At 49.8% G+C, this 16521-nt stretch overlaps 1 protein-coding gene and 1 long non-coding RNA gene across 4 annotated transcripts; both read right to left on the bottom strand.

Moving 5' to 3' along the window:
• Positions 1-2614: 2614 nt before the first annotated feature.
• LOC144382296 (uncharacterized) lies at positions 2615-6922 on the bottom strand. The gene is made up of 3 exons (XR_013448919.1): positions 6259-6922; positions 5966-6039; positions 2615-5821 (listed from the first exon to the last, which is right to left on the bottom strand). It is a non-coding gene; the product is annotated as an uncharacterized LOC144382296 (long non-coding RNA).
• Positions 6923-10398: 3476 nt separating this feature from the next.
• Positions 10399-16492, bottom strand: TMEM186 (transmembrane protein 186). 3 transcript variants are annotated; one of them, XR_004911720.2, is made up of 3 exons: positions 16411-16483; positions 13856-15509; positions 12755-12877 (listed from the first exon to the last, which is right to left on the bottom strand). XR_004911720.2 is itself a non-coding variant. In XM_036074814.2 (2 exons), the coding sequence occupies exons 1-2, from the start codon at positions 16411-16413 to the stop codon at positions 12242-12244; spliced, it is 639 nt and encodes a 212-aa protein (XP_035930707.2). In that variant the 5' UTR covers positions 16414-16492; the 3' UTR covers positions 10399-12241. The 3 variants fall into 3 exon arrangements, 1 of the variants encoding a protein (XP_035930707.2); XR_004911722.2 differs by having other exon boundaries at positions 13856-15020; XM_036074814.2 differs by lacking the exon at positions 13856-15509 and having other exon boundaries at positions 10399-12877; positions 16411-16492.
• Between the last annotated feature and the right edge of the window lie 29 nt (positions 16493-16521).

Raw genomic sequence — 16521 nt, 5'->3', positions numbered from 1 at the left:
CTGAAGGGTTCTTTGTGGGGAGGGGGTGTTTGTGATGGCTTTGGGGGGGAGGGGACAGGCGGGAAGGGCTGGTTTTGATTTTCCTCCCTGCAGAGCCAATGACGCACATGGGTCTAAGCCCAGGAAGTCTGCGTGAGCCCTGGACATCGTATTCGGCAGGGCCATGAGGGTCCTGGCCATATATGTGCCCACCTTGACCCCAACAGTGTCTTTGGAAGCCAGGAAGGGAATACAGCTGCTCCCGGGATGGGGGCTGGGACTTCTGGGTTCCAGTCCCTCTCAAGTGCCATACTGTGTGATCGACCATGCGGGCTCCCCACATGGTCGCCCCCTCCCGCCCGGCCCTGGAGCTCTGAGCAGGTCCCGTGCACAGTTCAGCAAAGGACAGGACAAATCACACAAGGGCAGGACAGTAGGAACATTAGGCTGGAGCTTGCAGTGTGGGAAGGGGTCCAGTGGCCTCCTGATGACTCGGGCCACTCCATTCAGTGCATCTGGCGATCCTCTAAACTGTGAATTCCGTCCTTGATGGGTCTTGGCCTTGGCCTTGGAGAATCTCTGGGTGGCAGCTCTGGCACTTCTTACTCGCCACTCTCCATTCCCCCAACTCTGTCCCCTCTGTTAAATGTCATCCCAGTCCTCTGGGGGTGGGGGGACTGCAGCCTGGGCATCCACGGGGACACACAGGAGCCAAAAGGGCAGGGGCACAAGCCAGTCACCCGGGAGCGGAAGCCCAGGGCCTGGGGCAGCAGAGCCACCTCCTCTTGTCTCCCCGGGCATCAGGGGTCTGACCCGTGGACGCCTCGCCCCGGGGGCCTCCGCTCCACTCCTGAGCAGGCCTCACTGGACGGCAGAGCTGTGCGAAGCTGCTCCAGCACGGGCAACCAGTTGCTGAACTAGATTTCTTGAGGGAAGCACCGTGAACTCAAGGCACCAGAGCACCATGCAGAAAAGATTGCCTGTTGGTTCAAGGTTTCCTTGTACTTGCCGCTCCAGATTACAGGTTTTCCTGATGGAGAGCAGGATGTAACTTACCAGGCAGATGAGTTAAATGCTTAGTTGGACGGTGGTGGAGGCCAAGGGGCCTCTTCTGGAGGCGAGACATTCTTGGAACCGACTGGACTTCCGATGTCCTACAAAGAGCCTCTGGTTGTCCCCCAGCAGTGGAGTGGTGTTTAGTGGGCAGACTCGGGAGGCCCCGCTGTAACCCCTGCCCCGAGGGAAACGCTCTGCCTCCCCCTGCCGGCTCGGCTGTCTCGGGAGATGGACACACCAGGGTTTTCAGTTCAGCACTTTGCTCTTCTAATAACTTAATCATCCAAAGACCTCAAGCTGGTGGTAGTGGTTTCTTTTTCTTTTCTGCTTCCACTGTTCCAAGTGGTCCTCAACCTACGTTTGTAGAGAAGGAAAGGCACTAGCATGTTTGACAGACGCGGTCAGATCCGTGGACTCTGGCGCACGCCGCATCTCGTGGTCCATGCGAACCATTGCTCTTCAGAAGGACTTGTGTCGGTGTCAGTGTGAGGCTGTTTGCTCTGCCAGCTGAACGGAGGTGTCTGCCCCCCTCTCTGTGCCAGGTACCACTCGCTCGTATGATCATCTCTCTATTCTGTCATTCCTTCATGGAACTTTCGCTAAGTCCCTCCCTTGTCCCAGGCCCAGCGCGAAGCACTAGGAATACAACATGGTCCCTGCTGTCAAGGGACTCCCATCTCATTAGGGACAACAGACTCTTCAACCAGCAATCCAAGCCGAGTGGCAAGTGCTGTGACAGATGTATGGAACGTCGGGAAATCAGAGGGAGTGCCAGGCAGGCTCAGGAGGTTTCGGGGAGAAAGTAACATTTGAGCAGGGTTTGGTAGAATGAGCAAGAGTTCTCCAAGCAGACAAGGCAAGGAAGAGTGTCACACAAAAGGGGACAGCACGTTCAAGGCACATCAGTTCACAGTCTCACACCTTCCACTGGGGATCCAGGTTCCACAGGCAATATCCCAAGATTAAGGCCTTATTTAACAAACAAATCAGATGCAAACCGAACCATAATTCATTTATCGGCATAAGTATGCTTTCTCTGGAGAACTTCAGCATTGGGTGCAAACATGCGGTAAGGTCCCGGAGTCCAAAAGGTTTTCAAGCCAGGGCGCAACTAGAAACTCAGCTCTTTGGTGGAGAGAGTGGCTATAAATATTTTGTTCTCTCCCATGGGGCAATCATAGAGAAATGAAATCATTTTACCTGGAAAGTCATTTCCAGACTTATTCACTCCTTACCAAGGGAAGTTACTTCTCATGAAACTTTTTAAGCCATTTTTCAACACGCTCTTGTTGGCTCAGGGCATCACATGAGTTCCTGAGGCATCCTCTTTTGGGGGTGGGGGTATAGCTGGAAGAATCTGAAGGAAAAGTCTCTCGGCAGGGCTCACGATTGTAGGGAGAGAGGTAGGTAAAAACGGGGAGCCCAGCTGACAGGTGGCTGACTAGGGTAGGGCCCGTGGAGTGCTTCTGTGGCCGACGGTCTGGGAATGAATCCATCGCCCATCAGTGCCATAGACTTTAGTAACTATCTCTAGCAAGTCTTGTCACTTTTACAGAAAACAAGGTCCTGTAATAGCAAGTCTTAGCACATCCTCACTTTTATTATAAATGGGTGTTTTTTTTATAATTTTTACTGACACTCAGTAACCATGCAAAAGTGTGCACAACATTAATATACCTGTATATCTATACCTATCTCTATACATACACACACACACACACACATATATATATACACATACGTATATCAGCTCATGGTAGAGAACCATAGCTAGGGAGCTCCGCCGACTTACACATTCAAAGTGATCTTGTTTACAGTATTCTGTTGACAGTGCCAATAAATGATAAAGAAATTAACATGTCACAATGTAACTGATGACCATATGCACAATTCCGTGAATTAAATCTGTTTCCTGTTGTTAATCAGTATTCTTAATTAAAAAAAAATTTATAATGGAAACATCAGCATGAACGTGGCCTTTTTGGGGTTGGAAAGTTTTGTTAAGTCATTGTCTGACAAGTACATATTAAGCACCAATTACATACCGCTTAGGGAGGCCTTGGGGGATTCCTCTGGCTGCATAAGTCTGCCTTGGGCTCAGGAAGCACCGTGAGGCCATTAACCTCACCAAAGCTCATCGAGGACTTATCATGTGACAGGGGCACAGGGCTGGACAAAGCATGGTCCTTACACTCAGGTCATCTTCCGGCAGGGCAGAGGTCACAGCAAGCCACAGTGTAGGGACCGGAATACAGGCAGACCCTGGCTGCTGTAGAGGCACAAAGGGCAGGTCCCAAAGTTGGAGTAGAAGTTAGGTCCCTGAGTTCCATCTTCAAGGTCGAGTCGGAACTGCTGCAGTGACTCTGAGGAGGGACGGAAGGCAGTCCAGGCTGAGAGCAAAGCTAACGAGGCACGACGGCAGGGTGAGGGCAGGCATTCTGTGGTGCAATCAGAGAGAGGACCACAGGAGCCAGAGACCGGACCAAAGAAACAGGCAGGGCTCGGCTGCAGAGGGCCTCCCCCGCCCTGCTCAGAGGCACGGCATTTCCACGCTGTGGCTCAGGCGCCGCAGGTTGGGAGCAGGGGGGTCACCCACCGTGCTGAGCGCTCCTGGGAAGGACGGGGAGGCCGAGAGACCAGTCAGGAATCTAGTACAGTCAGGGCGACTTGGCGGCCCGACCTGGACCGGGGCTCGTGGGCTCCTGTCTTACCAACGCTCCCAGCTGTGTCAGCGACCCTGTAAAACTAGGCAAGGCATGGGTCCCATGGTTTTCCAGGCTTCCTCCACTTTGGACACGCAGCATGTCTGTAAGAGAATTCTCTTGGAAGATAAGATTTACCATTAAACATGTTTTTAAAATAATCACATATAGTGGGGCGCCTGGGTGGCTCAGTCGTTAAGCATCTGCCTTCGGCTCAGGTCACGATCCCAGGGTCCTGGGATCACATCCCGCATCGGGCTCCCTGCTCAGCGGGGAGCCTGCTTCTCCCTCTCCCTCTGCCTGTCGCTCCCCCTGCTTGTGCTCTCTCTGTCAAATAAATAAAATCTTTTTAAAAATCATAATCATCACATCTAGTAATGATAGTTATCATTTGTTGAGCATCTACTATGTGCACGCATATTCTGCGGGATCTTTATAATTTTCAGGAAAACCTACGAGCTATGTATTCGTATGCCTATTTTCAAGATGAGGAAACAAGCTCAGGGACGTTGGGGGAACTGCTGAAAATCACACAGCTTGGAAGCCAGGATCTGAAACACACAGCTGTATGAAAGATGGTCTATTAGTGTATAAACAAACGTGTGTGTAGACACATGCAGTCAGCTTCGGATTGGGTGAGGGTGGGGACTGTCTTCCACTCCAGGACCCTTCTCACAGCCAGCCTAGCTACCAGCCTGCCCACTAGCCTTGGAAAGTCAACCTGAACTGGTCGGCATTCATGTGAGCTCTTAAAGTAATTTACTAGAGTGGGTAGTGGAAGGCACCAAAACCTCAAGGTCAAATACTCTCTGTTCAAAACAGATACTGTTTTCTACTTTCTGTTCTCCTGCGGTGCTGGGGAGGCAGGATGCTGCAGGGGAATGACCTAACTCTGCTGCTTTCTAGCTGGGTGGCCTTGAGCAAGTCTCTTCACCTCTCTGAACCTCCTCTACAAAAGGAGGCTGCTAACAGTAACGCTCGCTAGCACTTATCAAATACTCCCCTGGACCGAGCACTATTTTAAGTGTATTCCAGGTAGTCAGTCCTCTCACCACCCTAGGTGGGTGCTATGGTCATCGCTGCTTCCCAGGTGAAGAACCCAAGGCACGGAGAGAACTCCTCTAACGGGTCACAGCTGACCCACATACAATGTGGCAGGACATACAGTGTCCAAAGAATGATATATTTCTGTCAAAGTTAAGTTCCTACTCGTAGATACTAAGTCTATTTCCCGAAACGGATACAAGCCCGACTGAGTGCCGGGGTCTATCTCAACTGTTAATCAGTGAAGCGGATGTTTTGGCACCAGCGTTGGTACAAACATGGCCAGGTGGTGTGGTCCCTGATTAACTGGGCAGGATTTTATAGTTGAATGCCACAGGATCAAAACAAGGCCATAAAAGTTGGACTCTGCCTGGGGCTCAAAGGGACCCTGGTGCTTTCCACATGGGGACTCACAAGTCCTTAAGTCACAAAGCAGCAGCAAAACGAAAGCCCCCACCCCCGGCTGTCTGGGCAGTTCACCCCAGGCTGCCCCCCCACCCCCGCAAGCAGCAAAGCCCACCAAATGGGCGCTGGGAAGTGCACTAAACATGGTCCTTGAATGACAGAAGCCTTATCTTTGGTAACCAGGGCAGGGAGGACACCAGCTCCCAGCTGTGCACACTGTGAATGTCCCCGGATAGTGCCGACCTCACCGTGCTCTGGGGGACCACATCGGTCTGCTCAGGTGACTACGACAGAATACGACTGTTGGCTTACAACCCCCCTGGTGAGCTTCCTGGGTGTAAACTGGAACTGGCCCCCATGCACAGAAGGCAGGGCGAGACTGGAGAGAGGCAGGCCACCCCAAACAGGCAGGAGGCAGGGGTAATAAGCAAGGAAACTTAACTTACAAGGCTTGTCTTGGGCAGCTGCAAGATGAGGAGGTCTCCACACCCACCTGCCAGAATCTTAAGAGTTTATATGAAGGCCTTCACTGGGTTCAGGAGTGTCCACTGTGCAGATGGTCTCAACACCAACACATCACCATGTCAACGAGGTGTCCTTGGGCAGCTTCCGGAAACAGAGAAGTCAGGCGGAACCTGCATTCCAGGGACAGGGCAGGGGGTGAGGAGCCTCCGATTGCCCGGGGCCAGTCTGAGGGTCAACTGGCAGTCGCGCCCTCTTGATGACCTCCCCAACAACCATACACTGGACGGCTTAAACGGTAAACATGTATTTCTCACAGTTCTGGAAGCTGGAAGTCCATGGTGAGGTTCTTGGTCAGGACCTCTTCCTCCGATGTCCTCACATGGCCTTCCTGGGGTCATACAGAAAGCCTCTTTATTTGTAAGGGCCCGAATCCCATCATGGGGACCCTAATCACCTCCCAAAGGCCCCACCTCCAAACACCATTACACTGGGGGTTATGGCTTCAGCATCTGAATTTTGCGGGGGGTATACACCTTCAGTCCATAGCAAGTACCGTATGGAAACGGACATGGTATAGACCACCCCACTACCTGCAGCTAAATCATACCCAGCCCAGGGCACGGAGGCGCCCAGAGTCCAGACAGGTCTCAGCAGACAGCCAGGAAAACCACTCTAGGAGGGACAAACATGACCATGTCACCAACGATCTCCACGACTGAATGTTTCCCAATGTCCGCTCAGGTTCCAAGTCCAGAATGGGAATTCATGGTGGAGAAACTTCTCTTCACCTAGAAAGCTGACTTGAAAGAGACCTTGTTTTTCACAGCATTTTTCTTCATTTGTTAAGATAGACAACATACTCTATCGTGAAAACTTAAATACAGTATTAGGTTATAAAGTTCAATGTGCACATCTTCCCTCCATCCTGTCCACCCCCTACCACCCCCAACCGTAACCACTGTGAACAAATTAGAATCTACGTGGTTTGTACAAACATAGAAATAAGACCACATGAAACTATATTGTTCTGTGACTTGCTTTTTCTTCCACTTACCATTACCCTATGGTTACCTTTCTACATCAGCAGATATAATTCAACCTCATTCTTTTCTTTTTAAGATGTATTTATTTATTGGGGCGCCTGGGTGGCTCAGTCTGCCTTCGGCTCAGGTCATGATCCCAGGGTCCTGGGATCGAGCCCCGCATCAGGCTCCCTGCTCAGCGGGAGGCCTGCTTCTCCCTCTCCCACTCCCCCTGCTTGTGTTCCCTCTCTTGCTGTGTCTCTCTCTGTCAAATAAATAAATAAAATCTTAAAAAAAAAAAAGATGTATTTATTTATTTTAAAGAGAGAGCCTATGAATGGTGGGGAGGGGCAGAGGGAGAGAGAAACTCAAATAGATTCCTCGCTGAGCACGGAGTCCAACACGGGGCTCAATCCCATGACCTGAGCCGAAACCAAGAGTCGGATGCTCAACTGACTGAGCCACCCAGGTGCCCCTCAACATCATTCTTTGTAAGGGCCATGTAAGACTCCATTGTATGGCTATGCCAACATTTATTCACCCACGTGACCTACTCACAAACTGTTAACTTCCAGTTTTGTCACTGCTGTTCATTCGTTTAGCTATTAGAAACATTCGGTGAACATCCTCGTAAGTCGGCTTGGGTATTTCTATTAGATTATTATTTTGGCATTGTCGTCAAAGTGGGGGAATCGCCGATATATCCACTGCCTGAATCTGAAGGCCACTTGCATCTCCTGAGAAACTGCTTTATCATCTGCATGGCTTCCAGGCAGGGTAAATCCCAGTGATTCTCAAAAGCCCGGGTGCCTCGGAATTACCTGGGAAGCATAAAAATGCAGATACCCCAGCACCTACCAGAATCCACAGGGGTTGAGCACAGGTGAGCTTGGACAGATCCCAGGTACTGCCCCCCTGGCGTGCTGCAGGAGCCCTCGGGGGTCAAGTGAAGATCTGTGGTTCTGGCCCAGGGAATAAGGGGAGGGAACAACACATTTGTTCTGTGTGCCCTCTGCTGGTGGTGGGAACAGACAGCACATCGAAATGGTGGCTCTTTCCTGCCACTGGTGAGAATGGGGCTCTCACCTCCAGTGTGGGGATGCTTCAGGGCAGCAATCATCAACCCAGGCTACACGTGAGAATCACCTGGGGGACCCGGACAATAGCAATGCCTGGTCACGGGCCTGGGCAATGACATTTCCTTTTTTAAGATTTTATTTATTTGACAGAGGGAGAGCAAGCGAGCATAAGCAGGGGGAGCAGCAGGGGGAGCAGCAGAGGGAGAGGGAGAAGCAGACTTCCCACTGAGCAGGGAGCCGGTAGTGGGGCTCAATCCCAGGACCCTGAGATCATGACCTGAACAGAAGGCAGACGCTTAACTGACTGAACCACCCAGGCGCCCCGGACAACGGTATTTTTTAAAAAGCGCTCCAGGTGATTCTGCACATGGAGCCAGAGCTGAGAACCTATTCTTTAGGCAAAAAAATTTGCCCCGGGAACACGAAGTCCAGAGGCACAAGTTACTGTGGTGTTTTCTCTCCTGATAGTCGACATCTGAAATTTCCAGCCTGCCTGCATTTCAGAATCGGCTTCAAGCTTGTCAAAAAGATTCTGGGGACCCATCCCACAACATAACCAGAATCTCCAGGAGTGAGGTTCACTCAAGTAATAGCTTACAACTAGACCAACACCAGGGGTTATTTGAGTTAATTCTTGTCTTTAATGAGGTCAAAGTCAAATCATTAATACCTCTTAAGACATTTTATAGGGGCGCCTGGGTGGCTCAGTCAGTTAAGCGTCTACCTTTGGCTCAGGTCGTGATCTCAGGGTCCTGGGATCGAGCCCCGCGTCGGGCTCCCTGCTCAGCAGGGAGTCTGCTTCTCCCTCTGCCTGCCACTCCCCCTGTCTTGTGCTCTCTCAAATGAATAAATAAAAAATCTTTAAAAATAAAAATAAAAAATGATAAAAATAAAGGATCACTTTGGTGATCCCAGGATCCTGAGATGAAGCCCTGCATCGGGGCACCATGCTCAGTGGGGAGTCTGCTTGAGGATCCTCTCTCCCTCTCCCACTGCCCCTCCCACTCATGCTCTAGCTCTAAATAAATAAATCTTAAAAAAACAAAAAGCAAAAAGCAAAAACAAAGGATCACTTTGGCTGCTGTGAGAACAGACTCTAGAAGAGGAAGGATCATGGAAGCAGCAGGTTGCCACAACCCAGAGGAGATATGAGGGCGGCATGGATCCGAATGGCAGGGGTGCACAGGGGGAGAAATGGTCAGCTTCTGGTCGGATTTTTGAGAGTCGGCCTAAAACAAGAACAACATGCCATTTCCCCTGAACAAAGAACTGGTGCTTCTGAATGGGTTGGTGGCTCCCCGGGACGCCCAGGCTCTGAGTCAGGGCTCGGGGAGAGTGTTCTCCTGCATGCAGAGCCCTTGTGTCTGGGAAAACCCCAGCTATGCCCAAACGGTGGGTGCCCAGCGTCCCCAAACGCCTGAGGGACATAACCACACACTCCCCCAGACTAGGGTCTCCAACCACAGGAATCAAATCCACAAACCTACAACCTTACATGTGCATCTCTAACTACAACTGAATACAAATTACAAAGTGTGGTTTCTTCTTGTTTCTAAAAGATCCCACACTTTGGGGCACCTGAGTTGCTCAGTCAGTCAAGCGTCTGCTTTCAGCTCAGGTCATGATCTCGGGGTCCTGGGATCGAGCCCCTGTCAAGCTCCTTGCTCAGCGGGGAGCCTGCTTCTCCCTCTCCCTCTGCTCCTCCCCTCAGCTTGTGCCCTCTCTCTCAAATAAATAAAACCTTTAAAAATGTATAAAAATAAAAGCTCCCGCACTTCCTTCCACCGTTCTCGCCTTTCGCTGACCCTCCAGGCTTTCCCTAGCGCTTAGGATCAAATCAGGGTCGGCCCCAGCACATGCATCCCGCTCTTGCTCTTGTTCCTGCCTCCTCCTCACGGCTACCCACTCCCCCCTCACTGCTCCCAGTCACCTAAGTACGCATGTGCACTGGTTCACCGGCCGTCCTGCCTCCCCCAGAGGGACCCAAATCAGCCTCTTTGTGGCCAGTGCTGAGCAGGGCCTGGCACAGATTTGGGCAGAATGAAGGGCTGATCTGGAAGCTTGCGGGAATAGTCTTGTGTTACAGGCTTTACTTGCGCCTGTGAAATGAAATAAATTAACTAAGAAAACCAAACTTCTTTTGTGTTAGTGACAGAGCGGGGGAGGGAGGGAGAGAGAGAGAGAGAGAGAGAGAGAGGATATCAGGCAGGCTCCACGCCCCGTGCAGAGCCTGAAGCGGGGCTCGATCTCACGACCCTGAGACTTTGACCTGAGCTGAAATCAAGTCGGGTGCTTAACCTCTTGAGCCACCCATACGCCCCATGATATACCACATTCCTTTGTTAACAACAGGGAAAATGGAAATGACTTAAGTAGAAAGGTTTAAGGACCAGCTACATCCACTCAGTGGAGTATTTTGCAATTTCTGAATTTGTTTTTACACAGAGTATTTAAATGAAAAAATCAAATTATCTGCACCTTTTGTTTCAGGAAAGGTGTGCTGCCTATTGTTTTCCCCAACTTTACTGAGCTATAACTGACCTATAATGCTGTACCAACTTAAAAGTGTACAACGTAATGATTTATCTATGTATATATATTGCAAAACGATTACTACAACATGGTTAGTTAACGTCAGACATCTCAAATCGTTACAAAGTTTTTATTTTCTTGTGATAGAATATTTTTAATGGTTTACAACTAAAATAGTCTTGTATTACAGGAAGCAAAAAGCCCAAACACTTCCAGGTACAGGATAACATCTATGTTTTTAGAAAAGCCTGGAAGCACAGTGAGACACCACTTCACACCCATTAGGATGGTGATTATCCAAAAGATGGACACGGAGAAACTGGAACCCTCGGGCAGTGCTGAATATAAAATCACGCAGCCACTGTGGGAAAGCCTGGCGGCTCCTCACAAAGTTAAACGTGGAGTTACCCTATGATCCGGTAATTCCACTTCTCAGCACACATCCAAAAGGACCGAAAGCAGGACCTCAGATTTCTGTAGACCCATGTTGACAGCAGCATTATTCACAAGAGCCAAATGCTGGAAACAATCCAAATGTCCATCAACGGATGGATAAACAACATATGGTCTACACATATATTATTCAACCATAAAAAGGAATGAAGCTCATACACGCTATAGGCCGGATGCACCTTGAAAACAGGATGGCAAGTGAGAGAAGCCAGACATCACAGACCATGGGATGTCTGATTCCATCTATACAAAATGTCCAGAATAAGCCAATCCACAAAGACAGAAAGCAGATGAGTGGTCACAACGGCCAGGGGAAGTGGGGAGTTATGTTTAACGGGGACAGTTTCTCCTTGGGATGACGAAAAAGTTCTGGAAATGGACCCAGGTGATGGTTGCACAACGCTGTAGATGTACTTAATACCACTGAATTGTACACTGGAAAATGGTAAAAGGATAAATTTACATTCTGTATATTACACCGCAATAAAAGAAGACTGGAAGTCCACACAACAAAACATGTAGTTATTGACTTTTGAGTGGCAAAATTACAAAGATCATGTCTCCCTTCCTCTTTACTCTGTTACAGATTGCATAACAAACATGTATTACTAATTGAGAGGAAGGGCAGTGCATATAATTAGCTTTAGTTTATAAAATAATGCACCAGAATACAGTTCATATCACTTTAGCACACTGCAGAGCCTTCCGACAGGAGGGCCCCCAACGTCTGGGTGTTGAACACAATCTTGGCAGGGGCCGGGCCGACACCTGTCCCAGTCACTGTGCGGTCACCATCCCGGCGGGGTCAAATGACCCACCTCTATCTAGGCTTCTTCCTGGTCCTTTCTGGGGCTGAGTCCCTGAGGAGGGCCGGCACAGGGCTTGGGAAATCTCTCCTGACTGCTTGGAAGCCTTGCACCACACCATCACCTCTGCACTGACCTTGACATTTACTGTTTATTTTCACACCCATCCCATGAGACAGGCAGGATTTTCCCTTTCATGGATGTGACAACCAAGATTCAGCGAGACTCGATAACCTGCCCCAGGACCAGGAGTTGAGGACTGAGGTTGCTATTATTGCCAGAGACACAGGGAAGAATGTTTTAAGCTCATGTGAGCTTCACAGAAGTGCCCAAGCGTTCTCACTTGGAATCCTGTGCTCCCCCTGCCACACCTCCCTGCCTTCTGATTTCTCAGCACAGCACAGCTTGAGTGAACCCAACATAGCTTCCTCCAAGAACTGGCAGTTAACAGAAACTTCTGGCCATTATCTGGCTGAATGTCACACACAAATGCAGTAAGAATTTGTACGAAGGACCGCTCTCCTAAACCCAATTAGTAGCTCCTGCCTCATGAATTTCCTCATCCCAAAAGACAAGGGCCTAGAGGCCCTGGCAAAGTCTCCGGCTGCCTGATCCCCTTCTTTGGCCTCACCCATGCCCTCGGTGTTCCTGCTGGAGATGCAGGCAGCCCAGGGCCACCTGGAGGCCCAGTTCCCAGCTCACTTGAGGGTGTCCAGCATCCCAAACACCTGCGTGAAACGCTCTCTGTCCAGGACGCGTCCGTAGCGCAGCGTGAGGTAGAAGCTCTGCTTCCCACTGTACTGCTGGAGGCGCACGAACAGCTCCTGGGGCCGGTCCGCGCTCTCCGTCATGGGCATCACATCTGCCACGGGCCAGTCCGTGTCCTGCCGCCGGCCCCAGAAGGTCAGGTGGGCTACCCGCAGCACGGTGCCTGCCTCATTCACATACAGGATACCCACCAGCCTCCGGAAGAAGTGGCTCATCCAGCAGAGCATGGCCAGGGCGAAGCCAGCTATCCCGCCCGCAAAGCACAAGGAGCCGAGAGTCACGAGGCCGTGCGAGTACCAGTAGAAGCCAGGGGGCAGGGCCAGCAGCGTCAGGGCCGTCTGCGCCACCTTCAGCTGGGACAAGTACCCGAAGGCTCGGATTGCATCGAACCGGTAGACCATCTGGAATTTCTCTGTCTCCGTGCCTGCAGGCTTCTCCTTCAGGGTGGGGGTCCTGCTCCCCACCCGCCTCCCAGGATCTTGCCCGAGGCGGCACCACAGCCCGCAGACAGGCCTTCTCCATGCAGCTGGGCCTGCCAACCGTAGCGTGGCTCGGAGGAGGGCGGCCTGGAAGGCAGACAGGACACCGTTGCTCTCGAGAGCTCAACCACGCGAATCACAAAATAAACACCTGCAGAGCATCTTACCTGGAGGCCCCTGCCGATCCTGTGAGGTTGCTGTTATTACCAGAGACACAGGGAAGGATGTTTTAAGCTCATGTGAGCTTCACACAAGCGGTGCAAGAGGGGTGCCATTACAGTTGACCCTTGAACAACGCAGGGGTTCGGAACACCAACCCTCCAGCAGTCAAACTCCACATACAACTTCTGACTCCTCGAAAACTCAACTACCAATAGCACAGCGTTGGCCAGAAGCCATACCGATAAATCCATTAACACGTATTTGTTGTTACATGTATTATATACGGCATTTTTACAATAAACTCAGCTAGAGAAAAGAATGTGATTAAGAAAACCATAAGAGAAAATACATTTACGGTACTGTATTAGCGATACCATTAAGTTTATCTTGTTTCCAAGATGAATTGTCAGTACCCACATCAACACTGTCTTGTAAGACACAAAACACTACAGATAGTACAAATATTACTGACACGAGACACAAAAAGGAAGGATAATAAGAAAGGGAGATTCGTTGTTGATTTATAAGGACAATGATTCATGGATTGGTAACAAAGCAGCAGTAATAGGGTTGCTTTATGGCAGCCTAGTGTAATCGATACTGTTTCCCAGGAGCCTGGTCTATATGCGAATGAATGAATCCTTATAAACTTCTGATGGCATACAGTATATTACAGTCAGGTTCAGAATACAGTATCGGAAACAGTTACTTTTTTAAAAAAACCACTTAGCCATGATGATAGGCTAATAGGCATTTTCTCCAATTACGGGGGGCGGGGGGAAGGGATGGAGGGAGGGGGAGGTAAGGGACACCCTGCAGGGTAATTAAATCTTTGAAAACAAAAAGCAAAGTTACAAAACAGTAAGAAGACACATTGTTAATTTTATATTAAACATCACTCACCTTACAGCCTCTAAGGATAGGCTACCCACTTCCAAAGGAGGCTTTCCAAAGGAGATTTTCACATGAAGACACTCACATGCGCAACAGGGAAGTTTAAGTGGACGGCATAATGACTATTCACTATTTATTACACGGAAGCGGATCAGCGGGTAGGTCTTCTTCCTTGTTGTCTTCCTGCTGAGTAGGCTCAGGGTGAAGAGGCAGAGGGGTTGGTCTTGCGGTCTCAGCGGTGGCAGAGGTGGGACAGGTGGAGGGGGCGGGAGGGCAGGCAGGAGAGGCAGGTACACTCGGCGTAACTTTATGGAAATACATAGTAACTTCTGTCTGACTTCTTTGCTTTTTCATTTCTCTAAAGATGTTTCTGTACGGTACCAATCCCTCTTCCACCACCTGCTTTAGTCTCAGTGCCCGGATTACAGAAGGGTCCATGTTGTAAAAGAAGTCAAACGCCGTCTTGAATAATCGAAACCCTTCTGCCAGGTTGTCTAATGTCAACTTGTTTTCTGGCCCTGCTGCTTCTACATCTTCCTCATCTGGCACTGGTCCGGAAGCTCTCATCTCCACTGAGGTGCCTTCGGTTAACTCCTCTGGTGTGGGGTGTATGAGCTCTTGATGTGGGAACTCATCGGCGGCCTCTTGGTTGGCAGAAGCTGCTTCTCCTGCTATCTTAACATTTCTTAAGCCAAACCTCTTCCTAAAATTATCAAACCATCCTTTGCTGGCATTAAATTCTCCAGCTTTAGTTCCTTCGCCTTCCTTTTGCTTCAAGTTATCGTACAACGACTTTGCTTTTTTTCGAATCATACTAGAGTCTATAGGGATGCCTTTCTTGTAGCAATCCTGCACCCACATAAAAGCTGCATTTTCAATACGAGATAAAAAAGTATCTCGCAAAAAGTGCAAGGTCTTCGCGCCTGCTGGTGTAGCTGCCACAACGGCTTCGCGGATTTCCTTTTCTTTTTTTACAATGGTCCTCACGCTGGACTCATTTATCTTGAAATGGCGGGCAACCGCAGCTGCAGACTTCAATCTACAGTACATATCGAGCAATTCAACTTTTTCTTGTAACGTCATCACTTTTCTCTGCTTCTTGGGAGCACTTCCAGAATCACTAGTGGCATTTCGTATGGGTCCCATGCTGTTATTCAAGGTTTACGATATTGCACTAAACACGATGAAAAATACGCGAGAACCACGGGATCACTTTTTACTGCCATTTGCAATTTACCAGCGATGAAGTGCTCACGCGGAGATGATTAGCAACACACACCGTGTTAAGCACATACAACACTTGAGCTCACCACAATAGTAACAGGGGGTGGCTATGGAATTATTACAGTAGTACAATACGTACTGTAGTTAATTTTATGCAGTTAGGATTTAATACTGCATCTTCATGTTTGTTTGTTTCTCTCGACTATGAATGATGCCGTGTAGAGTCTGTAAGTCTCTGTGTGCATTTTGATAAACTTTTTATAACTTGTGTATACTTTATGGTAGTAAATAAAATAAACTAGTATCTACCTGTATTTTAGGCATTCATGACATACCTTTTTATTTTTTCAGTAACTCTAGGCTACGCAGTTCATCTGCCAGGTTTTTCAAATTGTTGCAAATCTCTGAAAAATCTTCCAATGTATTTATTTTCAACAATCTGCATAGAAGTGGACCCACACAGTTCAAACCCAAATTGTTCAAGGGTCAACTGTATTCCCACTTTACCACTGAGGAAACTAAACACAGAGAAGGTCAGAAATTTGTCCAAAGACACACAGCCAGTGAGTGGGGCAGAGTCTGACTCTCAAACTGGTCCTCTTTCCTTCAGGCAGTTCAAAGAGGTACAAGAAAGGTGGCAGAGCTTTCATCCATTCAAAAAATATCTAGGGACGGCCAACTCTGGGCTGGGCACTGAATGCATTAGGCTGTGGGAACATTTTCCCCAGCAGGAACCAACGTCCTAAAGGGTAACAAATCCCTGCGATACTTAAAATAACCTATTTTCTGTCAGGTTAAAGCATCATCTTCCGTGCTGAAGGGGAAGCGCTGTTTTCTGAGCCCAGTTGCGGGGCTGGGGGGGGGGGGGGAGGCGCCAACCCGCAGCACAAGGGTTTTATCAGGTGCACGGTTGTGCAGCGAAAGATGCTCCGGGCTTGGGGGCCTGATCTGGGTTCCGATCCTGGCTCCTACAGTCACTAGCTGTGGCTCCTTGGGCAAGTTCCTCCGCTTCTCTGGGCCTCGGTTTCTTCGCCTTTCACAATGCGGATTCACAACATACCAAATGAGACAGTGGTTTCAAAGCCCTCAACTGCACTTGGTGGACCCGAGGATCTGATGCGCCGGGACGGCGCTCAGTGAATTTCAGTGCGCGCTACTGTCGGCCCACGTGACCCAGGCGCAGGAAGGCGCAGCACAGAAAGCCTTAACCTACGCCGGAGGTCCCCCACCCCCCGCGGATTCTCCGAATCAGAACCCAAGGAATCCGCCTGCCTGCCCAACCTGGACCACGACCCCCAAAGCGCACGACTTCCCGCAGTTCCCGCCAACCGCCTTCTTACCATGGCCCAGCTGCCTGTCGCCGGAAGTGAATCCCCTCTGTCCCCGGAATCTCTAACGGCGCCTGCTCGGCAGTAAGAGGACGCCGTGTTGGCGCATTGCATCCTGGGATT

The sequence above is a fragment of the Halichoerus grypus genome, chromosome 6, assembly GCF_964656455.1.
Source record: "Halichoerus grypus chromosome 6, mHalGry1.hap1.1, whole genome shotgun sequence".
NCBI lineage: Eukaryota > Metazoa > Chordata > Mammalia > Carnivora > Phocidae > Halichoerus > Halichoerus grypus.
This window is presented reverse-complemented; position numbering and strand designations above follow the sequence as displayed.